The 17,317-nt window shown below is 40.7% G+C and overlaps 1 protein-coding gene across 1 annotated transcript in view; it reads right to left on the bottom strand.

Moving 5' to 3' along the window:
- Positions 1–3,251: 3,251 nt before the first annotated feature.
- The window catches only part of cacna1ba (calcium channel, voltage-dependent, N type, alpha 1B subunit, a), a 159,061-nt gene continuing 144,995 nt past the window's right edge, over positions 3,252–17,317 (bottom strand). The window contains exons 47-49 of the mRNA XM_063896797.1: positions 12,904–13,135; positions 8,064–8,278; positions 3,252–6,053 (exon numbers count right to left, since the gene is read on the bottom strand). Of these exons, the coding sequence (XP_063752867.1) occupies positions 5,499–6,053; positions 8,064–8,278; positions 12,904–13,135 (1,002 nt within the window). The 3' untranslated portion in view covers positions 3,252–5,498. The remainder of the gene's footprint in view (positions 6,054–8,063; positions 8,279–12,903; positions 13,136–17,317) is intronic.

The raw sequence follows: 17,317 nt of genomic DNA, 5'->3' as shown, positions 1-17,317 counted from the left end.
GATGCAACACAATGCAATACATTTATTAAAACATATTCAGTGAATTGTCTATTTAATTGAGAACAAATACAGCCTTAGAAATGAAACATTATGTATGAATAGGGTTGAGTCTCGTCATGTTTCTTATTTGTCCGATCATGCTCCAGGTTAAAGGTTAGTCATGTTTCATGTTTTGTTTAGTAATTTTTGTCTTGTCTCTCACTTCCTGTTTTATTGGTACTCACCTCATGTCTCATTCCAGGTCTCTTGACCCCGTCATTGTGTGTGTCCCTGCCCTGGTCCCCCGCCCCTGATTGTTTCCACCAAATAGAATTTGTTTTATCTGCTCTGTCGATTTACAGAATATGATTTCACATGGTTAAATAGAGTTAACTTTCAAATCGTTTGACCCAAAAATTGTACCTAACTTATACTTACTGGATTTTAAGATCGTCTTGAACCTTTTGAAGAAGTTCTGAAACCTCCTCCTCAGTGAACCCTGGCTTCATCCCAACACTCAGAGAATCAGAGGCACTTTCATTTCATTCTTTTTTATTTCAAGGAACTTTGCTTCATACAAAATGTTTAATGTAGAAACAACTGCAGACTTCAAAGTCCGAGCAACAAACATAAAATCAGGCGAACAAACATCTCTGTGAATCCTGAGAGCCAAAGGAGGTGTTCCAGCTCTGCTGCGCGGGACCTGTCAACATGTTCAATACTGTTGATCATAGAAACCCCACAGTTTATATCAAATATTAAAAATCAACAACAAAATAACACGTGGTATCTAAAAGTACTAAGTAGTCTACATGCACATATATTATCAGAACATGCAAACTCTTTAGATTTTCTCAGGAAAAGCCACATCTAGACTGCCGGTAGAGGAAAATAAAAGCAATTGGATCGCTCAGAATGTTTGGCCCCCGGTTGGTCCAGACTTGGGCACAAGTACATTTTTTAAAACTCAATACAGAGGTCGCATAGTAGGTACATGTATTTGTATCCATTAAGTGTGAAAAATCTCTAAAGTAATTAAACAATCTGCAAAAGAAGTTCTGAGAGGAAAGTGAGAAAAATAAGACCTAGTAGAGATCCATTTGCTAATGGTGTTTCCCGGTCAATTACATGTTTTATTTTTCATGTGAGTGAGTGATGTAACATTACTGCCATGTCTTGATGACACACCATATATTGTGTGTGCCTGTGAGAACAGATGGATGCTTTTAGTCCTTAGCAGATCATGCTGCACATCAGCCTGCTGTGGCTGGAAGGAAGATTTTTATGACACACACAAGTTTTTTTACAGATGGAAAAAAACCCAACTCACATTAAGTAAAAAACAGCCTCGATCAGAATGAGAAAATGCCATTTGTTATTTTCTCATTCGCCTCACAGTGCGCCTGTAAAAATATGTCTGTAAAAGAAATCTTGTCTTTAAGAAAAATGAATCACTTTGAAGGGATCACAGTTCATAAATAAACCTTTTATTGTGATCTAAAAGGACCCCCCCCCATTCTGAGCAATGAGATTTGCCTTTGATATTGTCGTAGTGGGTAAATGTTATGCATGCAAATATATGTATAAAGTTTCTGAAATCCTCAATATTCCATCTGTTCCTTGTTTACACTTTGTGCCTTTATTCATTTTAAGTCTTCGTTGTTTGCATGTTTTTTTCAGAGTATTTTCTACAAAACATTTGGTCACAATCATGCTGAGGCCTGGATCTGAAGGGACAGCATGTAAAGCTACAGAAAGGATGGGGATGGTTGCTCTTGTTGCATAGCCCTACTCTCTCGTCCTCAGGTGTGTGTACCCTGTAAGTGTGTGACTGTGGTTCAACAGTTCTCAACGAGCCAATCAGCTGCTGCAGAGGCTCAAATCCCCTCCTTCCTTCAGATTGCTGTGATGTGAAAGCGCAGCAATACATTTCACAGAAGAGAATGTGATGCCCGTCAATTGTATACATCTACTGCGACTGCCAGATGTAGAGATCGGACAGTTTACAAGTATTTCTCTTCAAACTGGAAGCAGTGATCATTCGGGAGCAGGTCCGCCAGTAGGACCACTCACAGGCTGACATCATTTGTCCACCAGAGAGCATTAATGTACTGTCCTACCCTGCCCCAGGTCCTGCAGTACGTCATACATATACGACTAAGAGGGCCAAGCATGAAGAAATAATATGCACCATTTATTTAAGTTTTTGCAAGAATCAAGTTAAAATTTGAACACATACTTTAAGAGTATGTGATTCTAAATGATGTAATAATGTCACACTTTCAAAATGTGATTTATACTTAAACTTTGATCTTTAAATGTGAAGTTCATTTTCAATATCTTGACTTATTCTCAAAATGCAAAAACATTATCTTTCTGCTCTACTTTTTTCCTCCAGTCTGACAATTTTAACTTTATTCTTGTCATTCCGACACGTTGAAAAATGTATTAAATTCCACTCACTTTGTCTTTATGCCTGGGCCTTCTACCATTTCATTTATCAATTACATTTAGTCCTTACATCACAAATCAGTCTCCAGCCCTATATTACTTTGCAGATAATGTTAAAGAAATAGATGTAGTTTATCATTTTGTTCCGTTAGGTAATGTTATGCTTAAGCAACACCTCAACACCTCTTTATCAATGTTCCTCCTTCAGCTTCTTTAGGACTCGTCTCTGAACACACCCATCATTTGCTTCTTTATTTTCATACTGTCAGTTCATTCATACTGATGAAGTTCATTTTAAAAAGTTGATTGATATTATATGCAAAAGCCGTTTGTTATTCTGTGCACCTTACATTTAAAGTGCCATCTTGTAACGACGGCGAACATTGTTACTTGTGCAAAGTATTGTCCATTTACTCCCATCATCACATCTTTCAGGTTTCTTTCTGTGAATATGCAACACACACACACACACACACACTGCCTTCGTATGCAGTATGGAATGGGACAAAGCTAATGATGCTATTGTATTGTGGTTTGTTTTCTTCTGCTGCGGGTCGTCACTCTCTGTCATGGTTCCTCTCCGTGGGAACATTACAGACTGGCAGCTCGAGGAGAACTCCTTTAGACCGACACCAGAGCCTGATGCTTGCAATATCTCAGTGGGGCATCACAACATCCAGTTTTTGAAAAAATACAACAAACAGGACCTCCAGTACAAATGGAACAGCTGAGCCATTTTGTAATCCACACACACACACACACACACACACACACACACACACACACACACACACACACACACACACACACACACACACACACACACACACACACACACACACACGCACACAGCCCAACTTGACTCAAATAACACTACATAGATCCCCCTTTGCTACTCTGGGTCTGAATCACAATGCACACTCAGCTGACCCACACACTTAGCTAGCACACCCTGACCTGCTCACCAGGACCCAGGCCTCTCTCCCAGTGTGTTACTGGCCCGTTACACTGTAGTTTAAAGTGTTGAATGCACGCATAATGTTTCCACAAAGCTGACTCTTGCTCCTCCTCCCCCTCCGAACATGATTTTGTGGTTTATCAAAAGCAAGAAAAACAATCTTCTTCCATTTTCTCCATTCCTGCCCTTTAAGCACACAGCAGGTAGACTTCTGTTCTTGCAGATAAGGCTTTCTGTACAACATGTTTTCCTGCACTGCTACATAAAGAATGAATCTACTCCAGTGAGGATGCATTTGAAAACAGTTGACATTGCATCTTTTTTTTTCTACAGTATATCTAGAAGGATAGGCACTTTGTCTTAAAACATTGCAAAGAAGTCTGTAAGAAACATTACACCTGAAACAATGGCAAGCAGTTCACATTAACCTTTGTTTTTCATGTCATATAAAAAAATGTCCACAATGCAAAAGAAATAAAATAAAATCCACAAGGACATTTTTATAGAAAACAAACAGTCCGTCATGTACGAAGCGTCTCTTTGACGGACAAAACAATCGGCGCCGCCTGTACGACGGCGCCTGTCTGCTCCACTGACCCAAAGGGAATGTCACAAAGGATTAGGCGTCATCATGGAATGGTAAAGTCCTAAACTAAAGAACAACACAGCTGTTTGTACACTGCCATGCTTTCACTCACTCAGTTACTCATGTTGTCCTGCTTCCATCACTTGCAGCTCCATTTCTTTATGCTGAAACCCCCATATTCACTCTCAGATGCTTCCAGGCCTGCAGATAGAATCAATACTACTATAGCTTGAAGCCTGTTCCATGTGTTGTGCTATTGGCTGTCATTTTGAAGTTTGATGAGGTGACTTCTAACCTGTGGATAGATTCTGTGAGAATTTAGACATATTTATATTATAATGCAAACGTTGTGTCTCTCCCATGATGCTGTTTGTGATGCTGCGCCACATGTTCTAACACTGTGTGTAAGCAGCGATCCACAGCAGGGGTGTCCAAACTACGGCCCTCAGTCAATTTACAAAGTATAATGAAATTTGTGCTTGTCTTATACTGTACTTCTTAAATATACATGTAAACAGATATAACACAGTAGTATTCATGTGTTAATAAGCCCAAAATAAATTCCATCAATTAAAGATGAAAACATGTTCTAACAAATCTTAGTTGATAACTTATATTGTAAATAAAAAGCTTGACATATACCCTTCCTATTTCCTCTTATTATAAGCAATCAGAGGCTTCTGTTTTAAAGGGATGAGCTTCTAAATATATAAAGTAAACCCTATGGAGAGGTTTGATGTAGGGTGTTTTCTTTTCTTAAAGCAAGTATCAAGCATCATTTAGCTACATTGAATTGATTTTGCTAACTTATAACTTACCTCTCCTTAAGTGAGGGGCCCAGCCCTTCATATGTTTTGCTGTATGTGGCCCTCATTGCAATAAGTTTGGACCCCCCTGATCTACAGTCATGAGCAGCAATAACCTCATGGAGCTCCCTGCCACAGTCACGCTTTAAGCTTGTAAACTTTATAAAACCATAACTATATGTCTATGTTGTATTCACAGGTTGTTGTGCTACCCCCAAATAATAATGCAGTTTTAGGTTTTGGAACATTGCCGTTTGTAAAATTAGGCCAAATGAGGCACGTGTCTTTGCTACTCAGTTATCACACACACATGAGCAAAGTATTCATCATCACTTTTGCAGATATGAAAGCCATCAGCAGGTCTGGTAGTTTATTTGAATCCTCCGGTCTGTTCTTTACAGTCTGTGTTTCTCTTCAATAGGGTCAATATGGCGGTGTCGACAGAACACTGAAGCCAAAGCGAGGACAGCTGCTGTAAGACATCCCATATAAAGCCTACTCTTTCATGTGTCTTTTCATAAAGAGGACACTTTTTTGTTCACATTCAAATATTCTAAGCTTTCCCCCGGTGTGGGTGTTCTCCCTCCCCTTTGCTCTCAGTTAGGATCAAAACACAGCATGGAACACACACATCGACAATGTAAACTCAAACCTTCAAAGAAGATGATAAAACTCATCACAGCTCCTCAAAGATGCATTCAGAAGGGTTAAAGCCATGCTAGCACCATTCGTCCTCCTCTGCCTCCTGGTAATATCTGGGGGCACTGACCCCAGAGCCAGGGCTGCTGCTGCCCCCGGAGCTGAAGTGGAACCCGTTGGGCACCGCAAGGTTCTGCTGCGGAGCAGGAAGTGCGTCTCCTATGATGCGAGGAAGTGCGGTCCGAGATGAGCGTCCGGCACGGGGGCTGGGCGACCGTGAAACCGCATCCTGAAAGACGTCCAGCTGGTCCCGGAGGCTGCCATAGAGGTTGCCCGGGGCCTCGCTGTGGCCCCGTCCCAGGAATGGCTCAGAGCTGATACGAGTGACGGGGCAGGGGAGGTGGTGGGAGCCGCTGTGCCGCAGGGCGTTGTGCTCCGACAGGCCGCGGCTCAGCCGGCCGGGACTCAGAGAGGCCTGGCCGGACACAAAGTGCACAGGAGAGGAGTCGGCAGTCTTGTAAGCCACCCCGGGCCGCGGGGTGAGGGGAGTCTGTGGGAGCAGCCGACGTCCACGGCTTGACGTTCTAGAACTGGAACTCAGTGCCACTGGGCCGCCTTTATCCCAACCACTGCCCTAGATGAAAATTGAACAAGCAATTTGAAGTGATAGAACGATGAGGAAATAAAGTAAGAGAGGAAAGGGACAGGGCCGTGGGGGCCGGAAGAAGGAAAGGAAAAACACCAAAATGTGATGACACGAACAATGACGGAGAAAATCACGAGAAGATAGAAGGAAAGAAAAGGACTTGTGGAAAGGTAAAAGACAAATCAGATGGAAATGATGAAAAGAGAAAGAGGGGAAAAGAAGGGAACGCCATGAGAGACTGAGAGAGAACAGGAAGCAGCAGAGCATGCAGCCAGAGCGCAGTCATACTTCCATCAGTATTATTCTGTCTCCTACACTTCCTCCTCCACATCCAGCACTCTGCTGTGGATCATCATCATCAGTCAGTGTCAGCAGTGGTGTAAACTAACTAAGTACATTTAATTAAATACTATATTAATGAATGATGGTAAATATGATCAGCCCTTAAATCAGACTTTAGTTCACCTGCAGTAAATTCAGCAGCTACCCTGCAGTATACAAAGCCATTCAAACTAGCTGCACCTTTACCAGCTCTGAGAACACTTTAATGATCAATAATTATAAAACATATCAGAGATATTATTCTGAAATGGACCAATCAAACAATGACTACTTTTACTGTCGCTACTTTAAGTACATTTAGATGAGAATTGGGGCTGTCAGTCGATTAAAATAGTTAATCGCACTTTATTTATCTGTTCTAAATGTACCTTTTTAAAAAGGATATTTTCTAGTTTTGTAGGTGGATAAATATGATTGCTTTATAATTAATCGTAAATTATGTTTATAATAAATAAACAGTGTTTCTTTATTATAAGTTGTAATGTTATAATTATTAATAATGTAATTATATTTATTCAAGACAGTAACATCATTGTTATTGCAACAATCTGCGAGGAAGTTATGAATCTTTTTTACAGTGTCGGCTCTCCAAGGCTCTAAGAAGGTCGTTTTGACTCTAGCAGAGCCTCATCCTGCACAGTGTTCACTGACCTACAGTCTGTAGCCACCATTTAGCTATTATGCTGTCCTCTGTGGGGTCTCTGAATCAGCGCTATGCTTGGTTCCGTTAAAAGGAAGGTGCGTTAACGCCGTTAATAACGCCTTTAACTGACAGCCCTACTGAGAATACTTTCTACTTTCACTGGAGGAACATTTTGAATGCAGGACTTTTACTGTGACAGAGTATTCCTACACTCTGGTACTTCTACTTTTACTCAAGTGCAAGACCTGAGTACTTCTACTTTTACTCAAGTACAAGACCTGAGTACTTCTACTTTTACTCAAGTACAAGACCTGAGTACTTCTACTTTTACTCAAGTACAAGACCTGAGTACTTCTACTTTACTCAAGTACAAGATCTGAGTACTTCTACTTTTACTCAAGTACAAGATCTGAGTACTTCTACTTTTACTCAAGTACAAGATCTGAGTACTTCTACTTTTACTCAAGTACAAGATCTGAGTACTTCTACTTTTACTCAAGTACAAGATCTGAGCACTTCTACTTTTACTCAAGATCTGAGTACTTCTACTTTTACTCAAGTACAAGATCTGAGTACTTCTACTTTTACTCAAGTACAAGATCTGAGTACTTCTACTTTACTCAAGTACAAGATCTGAGTACTTCTACTTTTACTCAAGTACAAGATCTGAGTACTTCTACTTTTACTCAAGTACAAGATCTGAGTACTTCTACTTTTACTCAAGTACAAGATCTGAGTACTTCTACTTTTACTCAAGTACAAGATCTGAGCACTTCTACTTTTACTCAAGTAATTTTGATCAGGTTCCACACATGTGTGAATCAATATTTTTCTAATTTATATTCCGAGCAGCTGCAATAGATTTAATACTTGCAAGTGTTTTTCGATCTACTCTAGTGGAGTTTCCTCCCTTTCTGAGGGGGAGCAGTGAAGAGGAACTCCCCTCCCCCTGGTGTAATGCATGTCTATCACCTTGTTTGTCCATACTCTCCAAGCTGATGCCCCCACCCCACCTGCTTGTTGCTGGTGTCCTGCCCCTCGCTGGGGGAGGCGGCACAGCTAGTGGTGGCAGACTTAGTGTGGCAGTGTTCCCGGCTGCAGTAGCGGTCGCAGGAGTAGTAGCGCTGCTTGTCAGCGGAGGAGTGGTGCTTCCTGTCGTGGGAGCGGCCGCGGTCGTGGGCTCGCTCCCTGGAGGCCGCCGGGTCAGACTCCAGCTCTCCTGCTGCACCTGAAGAGGTCAATAGAGCAAGGTCATGCATTTTGTTCATTTAATTGGCCATCGTACCTTTACTGTCTTCACTTTAAAAATGAGATTAGGCGCACTTTTTGAGGTTCCTGCAAGTAAGACATTCTATACGAAATCAAACGAAGTATACATTTAATCTGGAAGTAATACCCACTGAACATTTATTTAATAACATTACAGTACATGCAGAGGCGGTTCTAGACCAATTTTACTGGGGGGACCAGGCTGGGACCAGTTATTTTATGAGAGGGGCCAAAGACAGTATAAAGTGATTGCGTGAAATAAACATAAAACACAGTAATTGGTATGTCTGTACGGTATTTATTTCAGAGACTTTAAGTTAAGGTTGTTTCAGTATCAGCACGGTTCATTAGTTCTTTTTTAAAATTTACAATCCTTGTTTTATTACAATTTTAAGGGGTCCGATAACAATGCCAAGTTACATTATTTCCGCTTATCACGCCACTTCTATAGTCAATAAATAGTAATATTATAAACTTTTCTTTGGGAGGGGGGCCACACGGGGGTTCCATGTCAGTGTTACACTGCCCCTGTTGCCCCCCCCCCCCCCCCCCCCAGAATCACCCCTGAGTACATGGCAATCAGTATACAGCCGCCGAAAAAATGAAGAGACCACTTAAGCATTATCATTTCCTCTTGTTTTATTATTCATAGGTTTGTCTTTGAGTGAAATTATTATTATTATTATTATTTTATTGTATTCTATAAACTACTGACAAAATGTCTCTGTGTTGAAATTAAACAGATACTGGAATGAATGCCATACATGTGAAGATAAAAATGTAAGAAAAACTTGGAGTGGTCTCTTCATTTTTTACGTAGCTGCAGTGAGGCGGGGCTGAGGCTCGATGTAAATCCTGAAAAGCTGATCCTTGCAAACGTTGGCTCAAGACCTTAGGGTAGAGATAGATGAAGATACAAGGACAAATATTTGAGAACCCCAATAACATATCTATATTTAATAAAACAAAGGCGCTACAATCTAGGGCGTTACATTGTCTTCAGATATTACCTCAACTCAGGAATAGTTGACAGGACACAAAGAAATCAGCTTTATGTGTGAAGTGCATTACGGAAGTGGGTCGTTTTTTTTTTTGTTGATACTGTGCATATTCAGGATTTCTGGGTGAATGTTGTTTCAAAATTAATTTTATTTTAAAGAATTGGGTACTTGTGGGTTATCTGTCACCACTTTTTGTTTTTGCCACTGTAAGAACTGCAAGCAGCAAACTGGACTCCGCACTGCGAACCGGCTGTCAAACTCACACCCTAAATTGGTCACTGCGCTTCGCTTCTTATACGCCTGGTGCTGAAACATCCTCCGTCACATGGTGCGAATCCGAACTGAGAATTGGGAACAACTGTGTGATCGACTGGAACAATTACATGAGAGAGGTCTGCGTCAACATCTAGCCAGCCCAGAGCAAACCAAGATCGGATAGGCGAAGGAATAGTGGTTGAGATCGATGAGTCTGGATTAATGTTTGTTATTTTGAGAAATTAAAATAATTTAAGAAACAAATTGCATATTTTTGTGAAAATGGCGACATGATAACACACGTGTATTTGTGAAGAACTTGGAAAATGTAATTAAAAAGTGGCGACAGATAACCCACAAGTACCTACCAAGAATTGGATTTGGCACCACTTTGTCTTCTTTAACGAAGACCACAATTGAGAATTAAGCAGATTTATTGGAAAAATAAAATGAGTTATCCTATGCTGCCTGTACAGTAAGAGCATATTACTAAAAGGACCTCGAATAAACCACCCACAGTCTCAGAGTGGCATAAAATCATTTTTGACCTTTTCCCCATGGAATATTTCACATAAAAAGAGGCAAAAGTTGAGTGTTGTACGGTGTGGACTCGACTTTCCTGCAATATGTTTGGCCTTGAATATCCAATAATTATTGACTGCTCTTCCAAGGCTAAGGAATGATGGCTGAGCTCGATGGGGAGGCACTGATGACGTTATGTCTTATTATATTCATTTTGATTTACCTAACATTAAAGTCCCATAGCAATTCAGCATCTGGACACTGAGGGTAGCTGCTGTGTTCATCAGAGCTGAAAGGGCTCTCTTCAAAGCAAATATTACAAAGAGTGATAGCATTCAGACCTGTGATGGAAACACAAGTTTATAACATAGGAACTCCACCTCCCCTTCTAATTCTATCCACACACTATTCTGAACACAATGTATTAATGCCAGGCAACGCGACAGTCAGCTCCCCCTGCCAAAACTGGGTCAGCACGAACATATCTGGTCCTCCTGAGAGGCTGGGAGGGTTTAATATTCATCTTGTGCTGCTGCAGGAAGGTTACATAAGATACACTTTATGGATTCCAATTTAGGAATTGTTTCCACACATTGTCACAGCAGCATAGATAAGACATTGCAAATGAATGAACAATAAAAAGTACATATGACCGGTAGAAGTTAGGCAAAATATGCAAACCCACAGACTTTGCTTTGGTAAAACATGTGGACCTAAATAAGACAGTATTGGACCCTGTTTGAAGTTAGTAAGAGGCAGGGTTCGACAGGGTGTCAACACTGACAAGTCAAACACCCTGACTTGTCAGTGTTGAGGAACAGAATATGTATTGACAATGCATGTACTACAGGCTACATCTGAGGCATGAGGCGGAGCAAGTGGACTCTGGAGGACATGCTTGATAGAAAAGGGCAAGGCCCAGACGAGGGCATCAGTGGCGGAAGTATCTAAGTACATTTACTCAAATACTGTACTTAAGTCAAATTTTGAGATATTTTTACTTGAGTATTTCCATTTTGAATGCAGGACTTTCACTCTGGTACTTCTACTTTTACTTATGTACAAGATCTCTGCTTGTAATGTGGGCCAGTCAGTTTAGCATGTTAGCAAGTTACCATTAGCTAATATTAACATAAAAGCACAAAAGCACACCTCAGACTGATTTTATATTTGCAGGAGCTTGGTGACCAAACCAACCAAAGAGAGGTCAGAGGATCACCAAAATGATTACAATACATATATAAGAAAAACACAATACATGCCATATTGTGTCTGTGCTAAACAGCATAGCCAGAGGTAGTAGAAGTACTCAGACAGTTACTTAAGAAGAATTAGAAGCACCAGAGTGTAGGAATACTCTGTCACAGTAAAAGTCCTGCATTCAAAATGTTCCTCCAGTGAAAGTAGAAAGTACTCTCTTCAAAATGTACTTAAAGTAGCGACAGTAAAAGTAGTCATTGTTTGATTGGTCCATTTCAGAATAATATCTCTGATATGTTTTATAATGATTGATCATTAAAGTGTTCTCAGAGCTGGTAAAGGTGCAGCTAGTTTGAATGGCTTTGTATACTGCAGGGTAGCTGCTGGATTTACTGCAGGTGAACTACAGTCTGATTTAAGGGCTGACCATATTTACCATCATTAATCCAGATCAGAAAGTAACTAAAGGGACTAAATACATGTAGTGGAGTAAAAGTACAAAGTAGCAAAGAATAAAATACTCAAGTAAAGTACAAGTACCTCCCCCAGGCTGTAACAGAGGGTTTTTCCTCCCTTCAGCTCAGACTGCCCTACAGAGAGGCTGCCCGTATATTACCTGTCTGTCAGTGTGTGTTATCCCTCGATGAAGAGCGTGTGAGGAGCTGCATAGTGAAACCAGACTCAGGTGAACATGCTGATCTGTATCAGACCAGCGGGGGGGGGGGGAGGTTATCCCTCATGCTGGAACACTGTTGACGTGCTATGACATACTTTACTCGAAGGGAAGAGTGATGGAAGGTGTGTTGTTCTATAGTCATGTTTGCTTTTGTCAGCAAACATGACTATTAATTAAGATTAATTATAATGTCATGTAATATTCATTTATTGATTATTGTTTTACAATTGTTGTGCTTTATTTTTTATTCTTACGCTCAACACTATAAATAATCAATACTTAATGGATTATTTGATTTTAATAAAGATCAATTTATTATAGTGAAATTTTCTTGTTGGTTTCCTTTTAGGCTACTTGCATTGTTCTTTTTCAGATATCTACTTTTAATGCAGTAGGTGGACACCTGATTTATTACAACACAAACAGTGTTTGCTTAAACTCGTATATTAAACTAAACTCGCCTATACTGTAGGTCTAGCCTACATTTAAATGACACATTTTTGATCCTGTTTTTTCTTTTCTGAGGTAACATTGAAGTAAACAACATCGTATTGTTATTTATTTTCTCTTGTCATTTCTAGCATTTGATATTGAGGTAATCCAAAAGTAACAGAAAGTAATCAGATTACATTACTTTTGTATAGGGATACTCAGATTAGGTTACTTATTAACATTGTTTTTTACTGGTAACTAGTTGCTAGTAGCAGAGCAGCAGCTCAGCTGAGCAAAAAGCCCCGAGCGTCTAGGCTGGCTCGGTCTGAACACATTGTGAATATAAAGTTGTGTGTGAGTGAGTGTGTGTGTGTGTGTGTGTGTGTGTGTGTGTGTGTGTGTGTGTGTGTGTGTGTGTGTGTGTGTGTGTGTGTGTGTGTGTGTGTGTGTGTGTGTGTGTGTGTGTGTGTGTGTGCACTCTCTACTGTGTGTGCTTACCAGCAGAGCCGGGGGGTTGTCCCCCTAGAGGGGTATCCAGAGACCTCTGTCTCCTCTCTCTGTCTTTGTCTCTTTCCCTGTCTCTGTGATGGTGGCAGCGGTGGTGGTGGTGGTGGTGGACTCGGTCCTGGCTGGGCTTTTCCAGGGTGTAGTCCCTCAGGTTGACCTCCTGGGGCCGCTGTGGGGCCACAGTGGAGGCTGAGCGCTTCATAGGGCTCTCATCAGGGACAGACTGAGGGACAGAGAGACATTTCTAAGATATCTCTAAAATCTAAACTGACAATAAATACTTAAGACTGGTAGTTTCAAACTACCAAGACTATATCGAAGTAAAACACACTCACAAATAGAAGTTTACAGTATTTGTTACCTCTGCCACAGAACACAAAACATCTTTTTTGTAAAAATAAAATCATCTAGGCATCACATTTCTTTAAACAATCTAAAATTGACCCAAATTCTAGCTTTGACAAGTGAGGAGAAAACAGGAGAAACTTCCTTCCCTTTCCTTCCTTCAACTTTCTTTTTTTCTACTGCTGTATTTTGACAGTTTGGATTCCCCTGTTAAAGATTAACAGCTGCCACTAAGGGGTGTCATTTCTTGGAGCCAAAGCCCAGGATAAAAGCATCTTTTGAACACCTAATCATTTAAAAACAAGTTCAAGGACATTAAAAATGACATTTAGTCTCTCGCATTCAAAGAAACAGCAATACAGTTCCTATTTTGTCACAGAAAGGGGTGTGTGTTTAAAATAAATAAATAAAATAAAACAGATATTAAAGCTTTTACAGATATAATGCAATGCAAGACTCTCCTTTGTAAATGTGATTTTTTTACAGGTGGTTTTTCATCTTTCATCCAGCAGCAAGTTGTTATGTCTCCATCTTCACACTACACCGCGTTCTAGAACATTACAGGGAAAGTGTGGATGTTCTGAAGTGGGTACAGAAGAACCTACAGGAGCACCAGCATGGAAGCTGAGCACTGTGGGCAGGGGCCATCCTCAGACAGAAAGAACACACTGATGTTAAAGTGAATGCTATATTTGGAACATTTTCACTTTAAAGCGCTGAGGTGTGATGGAAACTCCTGGAGCAATGGAGACTCAGAGAGATACGGGGAGAGCTGGAACTTTGATTGCAAACACTGAAGGTTTATTCTGAAGTTAACGGCCAGAGAATTGACAAGACATTTGCTGCAGCCACGAGCTGACAGAGCAGTTGCCCGACCAATTCTGAAGATCTCTACTGCAGTCTGAGGTTTTAACTAGTTCAGAGTGTGTAATCAACATTCCTCATTAGCGAGACTACACAAACATGGATCCTAAATCTAACTACAGCAGTCGCACATTATATAACAATGTACGTCAGGGAACCTACGTTCCAGATAAGAGGGGCTTCTAGACGTCCCTGAACAATCAACTATCTCAGGTCAGCTTGTGCTCGGTCATAGACTGGCATCAACAAACCGCCCTAGCTGCCCCTCCTTAAAGGAGATTACAGCACCCCGAAGGCCAAAGACCTATGCCATGGCAATAGAGACAGGAAGGAGAAAATGAGGAACTAGGTCAAAGGTTAAACACCTAAGCAAATATTCCCTAACATGAGGCAGAAAACCATCACCTGAAGGGAAGTAAAACAACTGTTTCTCTCAATGAAGTCTGGGGAGTAGAAGAGATAACAGCTTCAGTCTGTGGAAAAGTCTGACAGCAAGATGAAGCGGTGGAAATATTGTGATGTTTACACTGTGATATACATCTGTTTAGGTGTTTAAACATACCGTATATTTTGCTGTTGCTCCCCATCAATAGCTGTACATTGCTTATCTTCTGTGCCTCTGACCATGTCTGTTTATCTAGTCAGAATATCTCTTTACACTATAACACATGCTCAAAAAGTAACAATGCAGTGAGATATAGGGTCTTCCTTTTAGACAATGCATCTTAAGTATGTTGTTAAGTCAGACTCTTGAAAACATCTTACTAGCTCAGATGAATCACGTTGTTTTTGTCACAATGTTTTTAAGCTGCTGTGGTATTTGCAAAAGAAGAAATAAATCTTACTAGATGTTAGAATTTTTTTTTGATGGAAAACCACCAACAACATCAGAAAAGGTTTTGAGCGTTTCTGGATTATTTTGTAACATTTTACCAGGATAGTTGCTCCCTTTTTGGTAAATCTTCTAATAATCTTCTTTTTTTTTATGACTGCCCTCGGGTCCAACTTCCTGCCAAACCCTGAAGGTATGTTTGTTGTTTTTTTAAATGCTGTGCCTATTTCAGTGTTATATAACTCACTTATTATAATTGATTTATTTTATTTTCTCTACCATACTTCCTCTACAGTTTGTGATGCTTTGACATCTAAACTCAATAAAGTTTTATCTTTTTGTATTTTAAAATGTTTTGAGGACATTCTACAATTACATCCAATCACTGTAACCCTTATTTATTTCTGTGTGAACCAGAAAAAATGTTTTAAGCACTTACAGTTGAGGAAACCACAGGCCACTGACACATTCAAGAAGGGCCTAAAAACCTTTCTTTAAAAAAAAGCCTTCTATTAATTGTTTTGTTATGTCCCTTATTAATGAAAGGTGCTTTACAAATAAAATCTATTATTATTATTAACAAAGGGAATTTAGGTTGGCGGCTTTTCAATCAGCTGTCTGTAGTGAGGAGCTGACCTGGTCCTCTCACACGACATGTGCCGTCCTGCTGTTATGCTTTTAAGAGTTCACCTGACCAGAGAAATCGCTACAAATTCAAAGTGTGTGGCATGATGTGTGGCGGTGTGTACATACAGCCAGCTGGATCCCTGGAGAGTGGCGTGAGTGGCTCCGCTGTTGGGCAGAACAGAGATAAAGTGCAGACAGACACAGAGAAAGAATGTCAGAGCAAGTGGAACATCAGCCAGGATCAACAACAGCTACAGTTTACTGTGTCAGACATGTCCAAATCCTTTACAGAAAGCCACTCTGTATTGATCTATTAAGCAAGCCATAGATTCATTTGTGAGGGGGAATGTCCTCTAAAGCATGCTCTGATTGTAGTTAGTACAGAGCAGGTATTTGTAAATCATTGTCTAAAATTATCATCTTTTTGATTCAGGACTTGTTGTGTGTCAGACATTTGATATAGCCCACACACAGTGGCTTTATGTATAAGTTCATAATCCAAAAATATAAATTTAAGTGTTCATAAATCATTCTTCAAATGAAGGTCCTGCATTTATAGCAGCAAAATGTACACTATATAGCAAATAATAAATGTACTGTTAATGTGTTTGGACAACCCATTCACTTTAGACTGTTTGATTACTGATTAGTAAACATGGAGCAGAGTAATCATGCTGAATCTCTGTGAACCAGGGAGTTTCCAGGGGAATGACTTCCTGCCCGGGTGCCCCAGGGCATGTGAATGGGCCAAAAAGGAGCTCTGCACTTTACCCCAAACTGACAAACCAGAAGCCAGAACTGGGAGAGGAGCTGCCAGCGAGCGTCATGCTGAGCAGAGTAGTGAGGGAGGTTGAGCAGTACTAACTAAATAAAGTCAGGACACCATTGTGTCTGGAACCAAACTCCAAGAGAGGACATTCTGGAGTTGCCCAGGGTTAGAGGAAAGGTTATGGCATACTCAAAAGACACAGGTGGGAAGTAGTGGAGTACAAACACTTTGTTACTGAACTTAAGTACATTTTTCTGGTATTTACTCCACTACTTATTTTACTGACGACTTTTTACTTCTTACATTTCGAAAACAAATACCTGTACTCTCTACTTCTTACATTTGCAAAACAGGCTGGTTACTTCAGTTTGAATCTGCGTTTGGTGGCCTGATCATTATTATTTAGAGTCATTGTGTGCCTATTGATTTTAACATGATCCATGTATTCATCATTTCCTGGGGTTCTCTAAAGAAGAGGGACCAATGAGAACTCAAGTCTATTACCATCATCCTCTGAACTGGAAGCAACCAACCAGAACCGCAGCTAGCAGAATAAGGGCGGACGTAAGGGCAGAAGAGGCGGAGAAGGGGGGTGAACTTAGTGAAAATACAGAGAGCAGCGGAGATATTCATCTCCCTCACCCATTCCACAGAGGCCGCTCCAGGGCCTGTTCGTAGCCTTTCCTTCAGCTCAACCATTTACACAGCCAGCACCAAGAGATGCAGCCGCATACATCAGAGGCTTATCAAACGCTGGAGCAGAATTGATGTGAGCGGCAATAGCTCATAGCCAGAACACGAGTATTAAAAGGTTTTTGGATCCGAGTGCAATTCAACCTGTAAGAAGAGCTCCACACCATTACCTGTCACCCACTCTAAGCCCCCAATTCAGCCATAAGCCTTATATCCTGCTGTTCTGTCCTGCCATGGTTAGGATAGGAGTCCGTGAGGGCCGGCAAGAGCACCCC

Source organism: Eleginops maclovinus, chromosome 12, assembly GCF_036324505.1.
Source record: "Eleginops maclovinus isolate JMC-PN-2008 ecotype Puerto Natales chromosome 12, JC_Emac_rtc_rv5, whole genome shotgun sequence".
Lineage (NCBI taxonomy): Eukaryota > Metazoa > Chordata > Actinopteri > Perciformes > Eleginopidae > Eleginops > Eleginops maclovinus.
The sequence above is the reverse complement of the archived record's forward strand: the minus strand, read 5'-3'. Positions and strand labels throughout refer to the sequence as shown.